This window comes from Vombatus ursinus, unplaced genomic scaffold, assembly GCF_900497805.2.
Source record: "Vombatus ursinus unplaced genomic scaffold, bare-nosed wombat genome assembly UNPS02014158.1, whole genome shotgun sequence".
NCBI lineage: Eukaryota > Metazoa > Chordata > Mammalia > Diprotodontia > Vombatidae > Vombatus > Vombatus ursinus.
Genome location: NW_020953936.1, coordinates 5687295 through 5700561, shown reverse-complemented (window position 1 = coordinate 5700561; position 13267 = coordinate 5687295). Strand labels below are relative to the sequence as shown.

The 13267-nt window shown below is 38.4% G+C and overlaps 1 protein-coding gene across 1 annotated transcript in view; it reads left to right on the top strand.

Moving 5' to 3' along the window:
- Positions 1 to 12781, top strand: part of EPB41L4B (erythrocyte membrane protein band 4.1 like 4B) — a 147454-nt gene extending 134673 nt beyond the window's left edge. Inside the window, exons 13-16 of the mRNA XM_027859122.1 lie at positions 3183 to 3213; positions 6023 to 6056; positions 10731 to 10795; positions 12207 to 12781. Coding sequence (XP_027714923.1) covers positions 3183 to 3213; positions 6023 to 6056; positions 10731 to 10795; positions 12207 to 12360 — 284 coding nt within the window. The 3' untranslated portion in view covers positions 12361 to 12781. The remainder of the gene's footprint in view (positions 1 to 3182; positions 3214 to 6022; positions 6057 to 10730; positions 10796 to 12206) is intronic.
- Positions 12782 to 13267: the final 486 nt, after the last annotated feature.

The window sequence follows — 13267 nt, the reverse complement described above, 5'->3', positions numbered from 1 at the left end:
ATATAAGTTTTCTTTTAAAAGAGCTGGCATTAGAAGAAAGGGCAAACCCATGTATGTAGTCCTCATAAAAGAAGGGGCAAGAAAAGTGTCAAGAAGTGGTCCCATACAATGTACTATGAGAAATTTGAAGAGGAAAGGAAAATTTTTGCTATGGTGAGAAGTGGAATTATGGGATATTTCATGGTGCATCTGAGTTGAGCCTTGATAGGAAAAATGGAGATGGCAGTTGAGGTAAAGTAGGGCATGCCTAATAAGCAAAGGAATAAACAAATACTCAATCATTCACCAAGCATTTATTAAATAGCTGCTAAGTATCAGGCACAGAGAAGACAGGAAATGATAGAATAAGAAGAAATGAACAGTAGAGGTCTCATTCAGCTGAAACCTGAAAGGGAGTTTTACTGAGTCTACGTCAGCATTAACTTTCTTCACATTTGTCCCTCTCCCTTCGTTCACGCAGAAGTTACTGCTGGCCCAGGCCTTCATCACCTTTCACTTAGTGAAAGCTGCTGTAATAACTCCATAATTGGTTCCTTTCTTTCACTCTCCACTCTCCAGTCTGTGCTCCATGCAGCTGCCAAATTGATATTCTGAAAACACAAATCTTAGCCCTTAATCAGAAATCTTCAGTGGTTCCCAGTTGCTTCTAGGGTTTAATACAAAATCCTCAGCCTGACATTTTAGGTCTTTTATTCACCATCTGGTTTCTACCAACCTTTCTAGGCTTCTTTCATATTGTTCCAGTTAAATTGGCCCGCTGGCTAATTCCTCTTCAGAACATTTCTACCTCCTCCCTCCATCCCTCCCTCCATGCCTTTTTGTACAAGTGGTCCCCTAGGTTTAGAATCCTCTCCCTTTTCATCTCTGCCATATAGAATCCCTCATTCACGGTTCAGGTACCACCTCCCACCACAAGGCCTCTCCTGACCCTCCTGATTATTGGCACTCTTATTGTCTTGAAATTGCTTCATATTTACTTTGCTATGTACATTTGGTGTCCCAGGTGAACCTTGATGGTAGAGTTTTTTGCTTTTGTTGGTATTTCTAGCACCTCACCCAATACCTTCCACATAATAAACTTTTTTTTTTTTAAGGCAATTGGGGTTAAGTGACTTGCCTAGGGTCACACAGCTAGTAAGTGTCAAGTGTTTGGTCTGAGTCTGGATTTGAACTTGGGTCCTCCTGATTTCAGGGCCGGTGCTCTATCCACTGCGCCACCTAGCTGCCCCTCCACATGATAAACTTTTAAATTAGGTCAAAGCAGGACCGATAGGTTGGAGCAGAATCATGGAGAGCTTTGAATGCCAAAGTCAGCAGTTTATTCTTTGTTCAGAAGGCAACAACAAGTTCCTAAGCATTTCAAGTAGAGTTGCTAGAGAGGGCATAACTTAGAATCAAGAAGATCAATGTGATAAGACTTGTAAACTGTTCCCTTCTTTCCCTCTATCCAAATTCTACCCATCCTTTAAGGCCAGGGTCAAGTTCCATCTGTTCCATGAAGTACTTTCCTTAATCAGAATAGGACTCCTTTATCTATCCATTCTCTGAACCTCTCTGGTAACACTTAGCCTATATCACAGCTTGTCTTTGTGTCTTTATGTTGTGTGTATATTTTTCTACTCTCCCCTAGTAGACTGGAAGCTGCCTGAGGACATGAACCTTTTCTTATACTTTGGTTTTACACACCGTATCTGGGCATGTAGTAGATACTAAGTGAATACTTGTGGATTAATCATTAAATTATAAGTAGTGCCTGGACTAATCAAGGTTCAAAATAATGTAAGAGAAAATAGAATCTCTATTTTAGGAGAACTTGAGATATAAATAAAGATTTCATTGATAGGACCTAAGAAGCATTTTACATTGCATGCCGTCTTAAGGAAGAGGGGAGAAGAGGGAGGGGGAAGAAATTTAGAACTCAAAATCTAATAAGAGTGAATGTTGAAAACTAAAAATAAATTAATTAAAAGAAAAAAAGAATCATTTTAGGGCTAAAGTAGGGCTAAAAGAGTTTGAGTTTATCTGCTTATTTTGATTTATAGAAATATCTTAAGTATTTCTATGTAATTAACATGATTTATTATCTTTTTTATTATTCCATTAATAATAAATAGCAATATTTTGTTATTTCTAATTTATTATGTTTGATATATAACTTAATATATGTTGTTATAATCAAATATATAATTTTATGATATCACATAATATTTGTGCATCATAATACCAATATATTAATTTATTGTTAATTATAATAATTATCACTTATATAGTGCTATCACTTATATGACTTATTATTGTATTGCTTATGTGTTAGCTCATTTGATCCTTACAACACCCCAATGAGGTAGATGCTGTTAGTATCCTCGTTTTACAGATGAGGAAAACTGAGACAGAGAGAGATCAAATTAATTGCCCAGGGTTAAACAGCTAGTAAGTGTCTGAGGTAGGATTTGAACTCAAGTCTTCCTAACTCCAAGTTCCACACACAGCAGTCATTTGTGTATCTATACCTCCTTCATCCCAAAATTTATGAAGTCAGTGAAGGCAAGGATCAGCTTGTCATTACCTTTGTATCTTTTCTAGCACCTAGCATAATACTTGCATGTGATACATACTTAATAAATGATTATTGCATAAATGATTCTTTGTATTTGGGGAAGAGTATAGGAGAACTTAAGAACAAGAGGGACAAGAAAGACAGGGAAAAGAAACAAAAGAAAGTAGAGGATAAGATCAGCCAGGAGAAGCCTGTAGTAAGTGTTGAGAGTTGGAGAGGACCAGAGACTTTATGTGCTACTAAAATAAGTGTGCCCCTTTCCAGGAAGAGTAGTTGACCTGTTCTAAATGCTTCTCGATTTCCTATCTCCTTTCCCCCGCTTTGTTTCTGCTCCCCTTTTCTCATTCCATCTCTGGAGTGATGGATAAAACACTGAAGCATTTAATTACACTGTCTCCAAGAATGAAGAACCTTTCTGAGCTTAAGGTAATACAGACAGCTGTGGTGAAGAGGTTACTTTTTCAGATTAGAAAAACGTTCTTGTGAAGATGTACTTCAAATACAGAATTAGTTTACTTAAACTGTCTCTTTCCAACCGTCTTAAAGCAGCTTCTAAAATTGTGATTTTTTTTTTCAATTTCTGGAATACTGGCTTGACTTATTTTTTGTTTGTTTTTTTTTTAAGCAAACAACCCAGTGAAAGCAGCCCAGCTATGGTAAGTGTTACCCAGATCCTCATGTACAAAAAAAAATGGTTGTGATAGGATATAGAGGACTTCATTTTACTGTTCTTTATTTTTCCCTAATACATCTAAATTATGGATATTGATCCTAGATGCAATTTTCATTTTCCCTTTCCTGTTTCCTGATTCCTGGATGACCATTTGTTGGGGATGTTGGAGAGGGGATTCCTATTTAGGCATGGGTTGATTGAGGTGAAGTCTGAGATTCCTTCCAGCTCTTGCCTGCTCTGATTCTGGTGGAAAGAGCACTGGACTTGGGTCAAGAGGCAGCTGAGAGTTTAAATCCAGGTTCTGACATTTAACTTCTGACATCTGAATTTAAGCAAATCACTAATGATTTGGAGACTTAGTGTCCTCATTTACAAAATGGGAGAAACAATACAGTGAGATGGCAGTGCTGTCTCGTGAGGTTATTGTCAGGAAACAACTTTGTAAAGAATTAAATTAAATGTGAACTGCTACTATCATGCCTGTGGCTCTCAGTAGGAAATTATTTTTGCACAACAATATGCTGGAAATTATTAGTCAAGAGCATTCGGTTTTTGGAACCTTTCATAATCATTCACCAAAATTCAGTCGCTTCAACCAATGTCTATTAAGTATTTGTTAAGTACAAAGCAGTATATTAGACCCCCAAAATATAAAAATAGATGCAACAGAATACCTGTTCTCAAAGAGGTGAAGTATAAAGGGGAGAAAAAGAAGAGAGTGAACCATAACAACTACTTGCAGAACCTCAGAGGAAAGAAAGGCTTTGGTCACAAAGACTACACGACTGACTGGAAGAAATAAAGCAAGATAGAAAAATGAAATAAAACCTTGTACGAAAAATATTACTCCCATATATCCTCTTTCTCTCATTCGTTCTCTCTCTCTCTCTGTCTCTCTCTCTCCCTCCCTCTCTCTCTCTCTCCCCCTCTCTCTCCCCCTCCCTCCCTCTCCCCCCTCTCCCTCCCTCCGTCTCTCCCCCCTCCCCTCCCCTCTCTCCCTCCTCTCCCCCATCTCCTCTCTCTGTCTCCCCATCTCTCTCTCCCTCTCTCTCCCTCCCTCTCTCTCCCTCTCTGTTCCTCTCTCCCCCCTCCCTCCCTGCCTCTCTCCCTTCTCCCCTCTCTGTCTCCCTGTCTCTCTCTCTTCCTCTCTCCCTCTCTACACCCCCCCTTCCCTGTCTCTCCCTCCCTCCCTGCCTCTCTCCCTTTCCTTCTCTCTGTCTCTCACTCTCATATTTCACAGGGTCTGTTAGATTTAAATAGTTTTGCCAGCAGAATACACAGTATTATTCCTTGCTGAGTGGACTATAATTAACTGCAAATCTTTTTAGACCATCCATCTCCCTCCCCCTGCAAATCTTTACCTTATTATAAAATATTACTTAAGTTATGCTGAAAATCCTGTAATTCATTTTTCATATGTGGAACTGTGCAGTGATGTGGATGTGACTTGCAACTACTTAAAGGAAAGAGAATTCTTTTAAGTCTTCACAAAAGCCTAAGTCTTGTAACGATGTGCCAACTTAATCATATGAGTTTCTGCTTTTTTTCAGACCTTCATATCTGTCTTTATCAATTTTCATTGATTTCTCTTTTGTACACTAACAAGAATAAAACAATGAAGTATTCTGTTTGAAAGAAAAAAATGAAATAAAGTGAGAGTTCATGTGGAAAAAATTGATAAGAGGATAAACTAACTTAGAATAGAAGGTGGAAAAACCTTACCCAAGTAGTATAGTCCCTGAAAAATCGAATGGAATAATCAGAACTTAGTGATTCCGTGATACCAAAGAAATATTAGAACAAAGTCAAAAGATGCTATTTCCTATAAAAAACAAATGACCTGGAAAACAGGGTGAGGAGAGATAATTTAAGAATCATTGGACTCTCTGAAAACTGGCGAAACAAAAAAGCTGGATACCATATTTCAAGAAATCATAAAAGAGAACTAGCCAGATATACTAGAACCAAAGCAAAGTGAAAGTGGAAAGAATTCACCAATCACTTCCTCAAAGAAACCTCAAACTGAAAACATCTAGGAACATCATAGCTAAAACCAAAGTCAAAGAAATAAGGACTTTTGCATCATGAAATGAAAATTGGAAAGTGCCTTGAAAAGTACAAAAGGCTATCTTGGCAGCTGTGGTATTGACCACTCAACACATGTACATATTCCAAGGCTAACCTATCCCATCCTTATGGTATAGTCATTGATGAGTGTTGTGGAAGTAAAAGAATGACTTCCAGTACCACTTATTGCTGGTGTAGCACTAATTTTTCTGTGTGCAGTTGTAGCAGCTCTTGTTGAACAAATACATTGGAATATCCTAATGTAATATTAATGGGAACATCATGGGGTCTTATCCAAATTTAGAGGATCCTAGAATTTTAGAGGCAGAAGAAATCTTAGATTAGGTAATCCAGTCTAACTCCTTCAATTTATAGGTTGTACCAGTAGGAAATGGCAGAATATCAATTCACATGCATTTTCTTACTCCAGACTCCATTTTTTTGTCCTCTGCCATGTTAATAAGTAGGAGTGACTGGATACAAAAAGAACCACAAAAGATTAATGTTACAGAAACCTAAGGAAGCAAGAGAGCCTTTCTAGTGGGAGGGGGGTTATGCTACAAAGAGGTTCATGTATGTGACCCAAAATGGCTGTTCATCATTGCTGTTTCTGTTTGGTTTTTCTGTTTCAGTATGAACCTGAGCAAGTAACATTATGAACATTAATACTAATTAATACTAAATTACTTTCCTTTCTGTAATATATTGTCTGTTCTTTATCTTAGCTCCAAAAATAATCCAGAAGTTCACAATTACCAGGTAAGAGCAAATTATTTTAAAATTTTTTTGGTGTAGTCATTTCATCCTGTATATGCCATATTGTCCTCTATAAATGATGGCAGTAGAAATTTAGGTGCCGGGAAGCTTTGGCCAAACAAAAATTGTTGAAATTGTTGAGCCTGTTTTACTAAAACATGCTGTAGTCATGCTTCAGGGGGACACCCCTTCTCTCAGAAGTTGAAGGAATAATAAGTAATATTATTGAACTAATGATCAATGGGTTCCTCTCCAAGCTAATGTTAGTAAGTTTATCTGACTTTTCCACTGATTTATCAATCCTATATAGGGTAAAAGTTGTTTTGTATACAGTAGGTGTTTAATGTTGAATTTGGTTAAGTTGATTTGAATAAAATGGGCAAATCTACCAAAGACTTAACTAGTCATCTGGTCCAGAATATTCCATACCATTAATACCCTGAGGTGCTCTCATCACCATGGTTTTAAATGCCACAAATCATGGAAATGTGCTTGGAGAAACTGGATGCTCATTACAATCTTTCACTCACAGGCTTTTCCCCTCATTTTAGCCTTTGAAAAGATTTTTCCTTTTTGATCTTCCATTATTGTCTAGGGTGTCCCTAAAGTGTTAGTGTTGTTTTAAGGATAAAGCTTAATATATTTGTGCAAACACAATCTCACTAAATGAGTTCAGTGGGTGAGTTGGGGTGAGTTGAGGTGATGGGATGGACTCTGCATTGTTCTTTAGAATCTCAAAATGTCAAAGCTGGAAGAGGCGTCGGAGGCCATTTTACCTAACCCCCTCAACAGGCTATACCTCCAAAAGATTAAGTGTCTTGCCCCCAGTAGCACATGGGTTGGAAATTAGTGATAGTAGTGAAATGAGAGCCCAGCTCTCCTGACTTATGAACGGCTTTACCCGCGCTACTTCCTAATTATTTTGTTTTTAGAGGTATTTTGTTGTAGTGGTTATACATTGATGGAAATCATACTTGCAGAATCCAGGGATGAAATATAAGTGATGCCATTCTCTCAGTGGTGAATCACAAGAGAAATGAATAAACGTGGGTATCTTGAGCAGAGGAACTTTTTCATTTTCCAGGCTCATTTTTTTTTCCATAGGTTTTCTGTTTGGCTTTTTCCCTCTCATGAGAATGCTAGATGTTATGAAAAGAGCAGAGGACTTAATGTCAGTTGGGATGTGAGTACAGTTCTGCTTTGGTCGTGTTAGCTGTATGACCATGGCGAGTCACTCTCTGAGTCTCATGTATAAAATGGAATATTTATACCCCTAACTCACAAGGTTGTAAAAAATGAGAAGGGACAGGACCTTGTGACATATAAATTGCTATGTAAATTTTTGCTGTTGTTTCTGTGTTTTTTTTAAGTAGTGACTTGGAAGTTCAGATGAGTTTCCTTGGTGGGAAAGGAAGCAACCAGGGAGGACTGGACCTAGAATCAAAACATCTGGATTTGAATTTAAGCTTTGCCCCTTGCCATAGGCAAATAATTTCCCCCCAGAGAGCCTCAGTTTCCTCATCTGTAAAATGAGGAGGTTAGACTAGATGGTCACTATGCCACCTTCTAGGTTTAACCACATTCTGTCATTCTGTGGGGTGTTTAAGAATAATTGTTCCTTGATAGGTTTTTTGAAGGCTTTTGCTTGTATACCATATAGGTAGGTCTACCAAGCTGTAAGGGCAGCTGGATGGTGCAGTGGATAGAGTGCTGGACCTGGAGTCAGGAAGACTCATCTTCCTGAGTTCAAATGGGGCCTCAGATACTTCCAAGCTGTGTGGCCCTGGACAAGTCACTTGACCCTGTTTGCCTCAGTTTCCTCATCTGTAAAATGAGCTGGAGAAGGAAATGGCAAACCACTCTTCTATCTTTGCCAAGAAAACCCTAAAGGGGGTCACGAAGAGTCATACATAGCCGAAAACAACTGAACACCACCACCACCAAGTCATAAAGGCTTTTGAGTGTGGCCCCAGTGTTTTGCTAAGTTCAGAAAGGTTCATCTCCAGAAGTTTGGCCATCTTGTGACATTAGTGGCACTTCCTTGATGATATACAAAGGTGTCCACATATCTCTCCTCTCTCCGGGCCATCCTCCATTATAGCTGCTAAGTTGATACTCCAAAAAAAGCAGGTCCAACTATGTCACTCCCCTGCTTTCCATTGCCTGTAGTTAAAGCCCTTCATAATCTGCTCCAGCTTCATTCCAGTCTAGTTGCATTACTCCCACCTCAGAAGCTTTGTGGTCTAGCCAAGCAGGCATTCTAGCTTTTTCCCTTTGTACCAAGCCCAGTGTCTTGTCTCCATGCTTTTGCACAGGCTGTACCCCTTCCCAGGATTCTCTCTCCCTTTTGTCCTCTTCTTCTCAGAACCCCTCATTCCCTTTTAGACTCACCTCTAGAGGTTCTTCCAAGAAGTTTTTCCTAGTCCTCCAGTTGTTAGTGGAACGCCTCCCTCCCCAGGCACTGTGTATACAATATATTTTATATACATTGTGAATGGCATAATTTTTGTTGTGCAGTTGTTTCAGTTGTGTCTGATTCTTCATGACTGAGGTCCATGGGGTTTTCTTGGCAAAGATACTGGAGTGGTTTACCATTTGCTTCTCCAGACATAATAGATGTTTGTTGATAAATTGATTTGATTAGAGGGGTTGTGATCTGTTTTGGCAGAGGAAGTACATATATCAATGGAGTCGTTAATCCTTTTAAGTATCAAAATAAACAACAGAACAAAAGCCCAGCAACTGCCCAGCTCTCAGGCTCTCCTCTCATCTGAGCTGTTGGAGCATACACACTCATACTTAGAAAAAGGGCCTGTTACGGAGATAGGGATCAGACAAAGATTTGTTCTTATTTTGAATTTTGCTGCAATCACACCATTGTTTCCATTCTTCTCTTCAGGTCTTTGGCTACTTATTATAACAGTGCATCTTTCCATTCTCTGAAACACATTGTTGTATCAAGGCTAGGTAATCATACTTTATTTTCCAGTTGATTTGCCAAGAAAAGAATTAATGAGAATTGATTTTTTTAACTTCTCAGTACCTAGAAGGAATATCCTTAAACCATCTTTTCTTCATTTTAAATGAGTTATATAACTAAAGATATGGGCTACTAACCCTCCAAAAAAGATAGATAAAGTTGGATATGGAAAAATACTGCCTATGAGCATGAGAGGGTTTTTAACTAGTGAAGCAAAGAGCTGGTACAGGTTGTGGAATCTACCTGATTCCGATAATAAGAAAGCCTAGAGATAAGTTATCTACATGATAAAAAGCTTAGAGAGACTGCTCCTGGGATTCTGCCAGTGAAGAAAATAGGACTCATCTCAGGCAGATAGGTGGTACAGTGGGCAGAGCACTGGGCTTGAAGTCCAGAAGATCTGAATTCTTATTCTTCCTCAGGACACTAACTGTATGGCCCAAGCTTGTTCTGAAGAGCCAGTACTTTGCATACCTTAAAGCATTACATCGATGCTATGACTGTCATCATGATATTCCTCTCAGCATGGGAGCTAGTTTAATGGCCCCACAGTGATGGGATTTTGTCACAGATGGTTTAATGTTGGGTATGTTGAGTCTCTAGAATTGCCTGGTTCTACTTTTCTCTTGGGGGTTTGTAATTTTGAGACAGCTTTCAATTTGGAGATTGTAATACTGATCAAGAGATGGAATCTCTTCCCATTCCACCGTTAACTAAATTGATTTGTGACTTTGTGATGGTTTCTTGCCTACTTCAAAGGGGGAAATAATTCTTCTCTCACATGCTATCACAATGTGTGGTAGGGTTCTTTGTTGTTGTTTTGTTTTTGTATTTTTGGCATTTCTAAGAAACTCCCGGGAATGAAATTTCACACCCACCTCTGGTTCTAGAATAATGTTGCACACTTGGATACCTTTCCTACCTTTCTTCCTGATATAGCTTAAGCCCCACTTCCTTTGGTTTTGTCTGTAGGGAAAATGGAAACTGCTCATCCTCATTCTTCCGATAAGAACTCTTTGACTTTTCTCCAAAGGACCTGTTTTCTCTTAAAAGGCTGGTTCTTTGTATAAAGTTTCTTTCCTTCTCAATGAGAGTGGGTGGGGAGGGAGGAAGGGAGAAAATTTGTAGCCCAAAGTTTTAAAAACAAATGTTAAAAAAAATTGTTTTCACATGCAACTGGAAAATAAGATATGCAGGCAATGGGGTATAGAAATCTATCCTGCCCTACAGGAAAATAGAAGAGGAAGAAGATAAGAGAAGGGAGGGGTGATAGAAGGGAGGGCAGATTAGGGAAAGGAGTATTCAGAACGCATGCTGTCTTGGGGTTGGAAGAGGGACGAGATGGGGAGAAAATTTGGAACTCAAAATCTTGTGGAAGTGAATGTTGAAAAGTAAAAGTAAATAAATTAATAGATAAAATTAAAAAAAAAAGGTTGGTTCTTATTTCTTCATAACCTGAAAGCTTATGCTTCCAGAATCAACTAGAACTATTGCATTATACCTGTTTACTTTTTTTATAAACAGGAGCAATAGAATGATCAGGTAGAATCTTAACTTTGTGTTTTCTCTGAGCTCTTGTTACCATGGTCTGTCACGTACCCCCTCCAGGGGATATGAAAGTTAAAATATAAAGCAAATTAACTCTTGTCTAAATGAAATTGTGAATAAACTAATCATGGTTAATATTTTGCTTCCAGATGCAATACCATCCTAATATACATCCTGGACAACAACAGTGGCATCCTCATTCTCCAAATGTAAGGTAAGCACTTTGGAAGAACATTGTTTTTGTCAATGATTTTTTTAAAAAATTCTTTTCAAATTATACTTAGTTACTGAATCAAAAGAAACTTAATAGTAAAAGCTTCCTCAGTGATAATCAGACTAGTCACAAAGGAATATTTACGTTATCTGATGCACTGAAGTTCTCTAAGAGGGAAGTCCATTGCTTTTTAAAACCTTGTTAATAACTTCAGTGCTTTTTGTGAAAACTTGAAAATGGCTCTTAAAACTTCTGAGTAATGTTTTATCTTGACATGGGAAGACCCAGACATGGGGTGCAGGTGTAATGAAGTGGAAAGAGCCTTGGATTTTGAAGTAAGAACACCTTAATTCAATCCCAGATCTTCTACCTGTTGACTGAGTGACTTTACTCAAATCACCCTATACCTCTGCTGAGGATTTAAGTTCCTTTCTGAGCAAAATGAATGGGATTGGACTGGATTAAAGGTTCTTAACCATTTTGGTGTCACAGACCCCTTTGGTGGTCTAGTCAAACCTGGTCAAACTATAAAATATTTTAAATGCATAAAATACACTGAATTCAGAGGAAACCAATTATATTGACATAATGTTATCAAAATAGTTTTTAAAAACCAAATTGACAGACCCTAGGTTAAGAACCTTTTGGACTAGATGATCTCTAAGCGTCCTTTTTAGCTCCAGAATTCTGTGATTCTTCAAAGGGGAGCGTCCTGCCTTCTGCAGGGACAGACAGAACTTGGAATGACAGAAATAATTATAAACACATTGAGTTAATAGAAAAACTGAGGGCTAACATTGTACATCAGAGCTTACCAAAGCTTATTGATTGGAGTCCTGAATGTGTTCATAGAGAAATGCCATTATTCACGGAGGCATTCAGTTTTGGGTGATTTTTAACAGGTGGCTTTGGTTAGGTGATAATTTCAAATGTCATTCTGTTGCAAGTGCCATTTGTTTTCTCAGCTTAAGCAAATTAAAAATACAGGTTAACTTATACTTATGGAAATATTATTACATTTTTACTGTTTAACCCAGGAACCATGATATTTTCATCAGCCCAGATTTTTGTTGTGGGGAGAGGGAGAGAATTTTATATATATCACTGCTTGTTCTGCCCAGTGCACTTCCTAATGCATATGACCCATCCATAAACAAATTTTTTACCCCCCCTTGCAAATTTGGGATTTTAATTTACAGTTCTTATCTGGTTCCCCCCCCCACCAATACCTGAAATGGGAGGAGGAAAGTGATGAAAATGCTTACTGCATCCTGCTTTCCAGAATATCTCATGATTTCCATCTCATTGTTTTGCATGCCATTTCTAGAGCATTTGTTACCGTCTTGTGTTATTTCACCCATAGTTTTACGTTTTCATCCTTCACTAACCGTTAACTATGCCAATGGCACAGGCCATCATTTCAGGATGAGAGGTCACATTGGAAACCACCCACAAGTGAAGATGACCACAGTTTGCATTATGTCCACAACCAGAACCAGAAGAATTTAGGAGGAATACAGAGTATGAGTTTGATGTATCAAGATAAAGTTATGACAGCCCTTTGAGACTCTTCAGATCTCCCCGACCATCCTAGTCTCATCACATTCCATGAACATTGTCTGTCTTTGCATTATCTGAGTTTGTGTTGTAAAAAAAATGCCTGTAGCTTATATTTGATTGGCCTTTCTTGATAGTCTTGAAAGGTCTTTTCAGCCTTTTTATAAATATCTGAAAATAGCCCATGGTAGCTAGTCATAAATCACTGTTTACGACATTCCAAATAAAATGAAGCTAGTTCAAGGCTCAGGAATAATTTTTGTTGTTCCAATTTTAAATTTGGAAGTAAAAGTGTATGTTTATTTTTATTGTGCAGCAAATATAGATGTATATCTTTGTTATTTAATTGATGGGACCAAGCAAAGCTAGGAAAGATTGGTGTAAGAGCATGGTATAATAAAAAGACCCCTGAGCTGAAGGGTCAAGAAATTCTTTTGCTAGATTTTCCACTTGCTAGTGATATGACCATGAGCCCATCATTTCCCTCTGAGTTACTTTAGTTTCCTTATCTGTAAAATAGGTGGGTTTTGGACTAGATGACTTTCTGATACTATCCAAAGCCAGGGTTTGTTTTTTTTTTTAAATATTGCTGCCAGGTTGAGGTTTCAAGTGAAAAAAAATGTTCCGACTCTTAAAATGAGAGGCAATGTGGCATAGTGGAGAGAGGGAGGTAGCCTTGGAGCCAGAAAGACCTGGGTTTGAAGCCTTGCCTCTGACGTCTTCTGGCTGTGCCAATCACTTCACCTTGTGGGGCTTGAGGCCACGCTGTCAGACTATACATGGCAGAGCAGGTGGCAACCTGCATTGCTAGATGAAGTCCTCACCAGGAGCTCACTGCCCTGAGGAAATCACAGATCTAGTCCATAGCCCTGTAATGGAAAATGCAATAGCCCCTTTCTGAGAGGAAGACCTTTT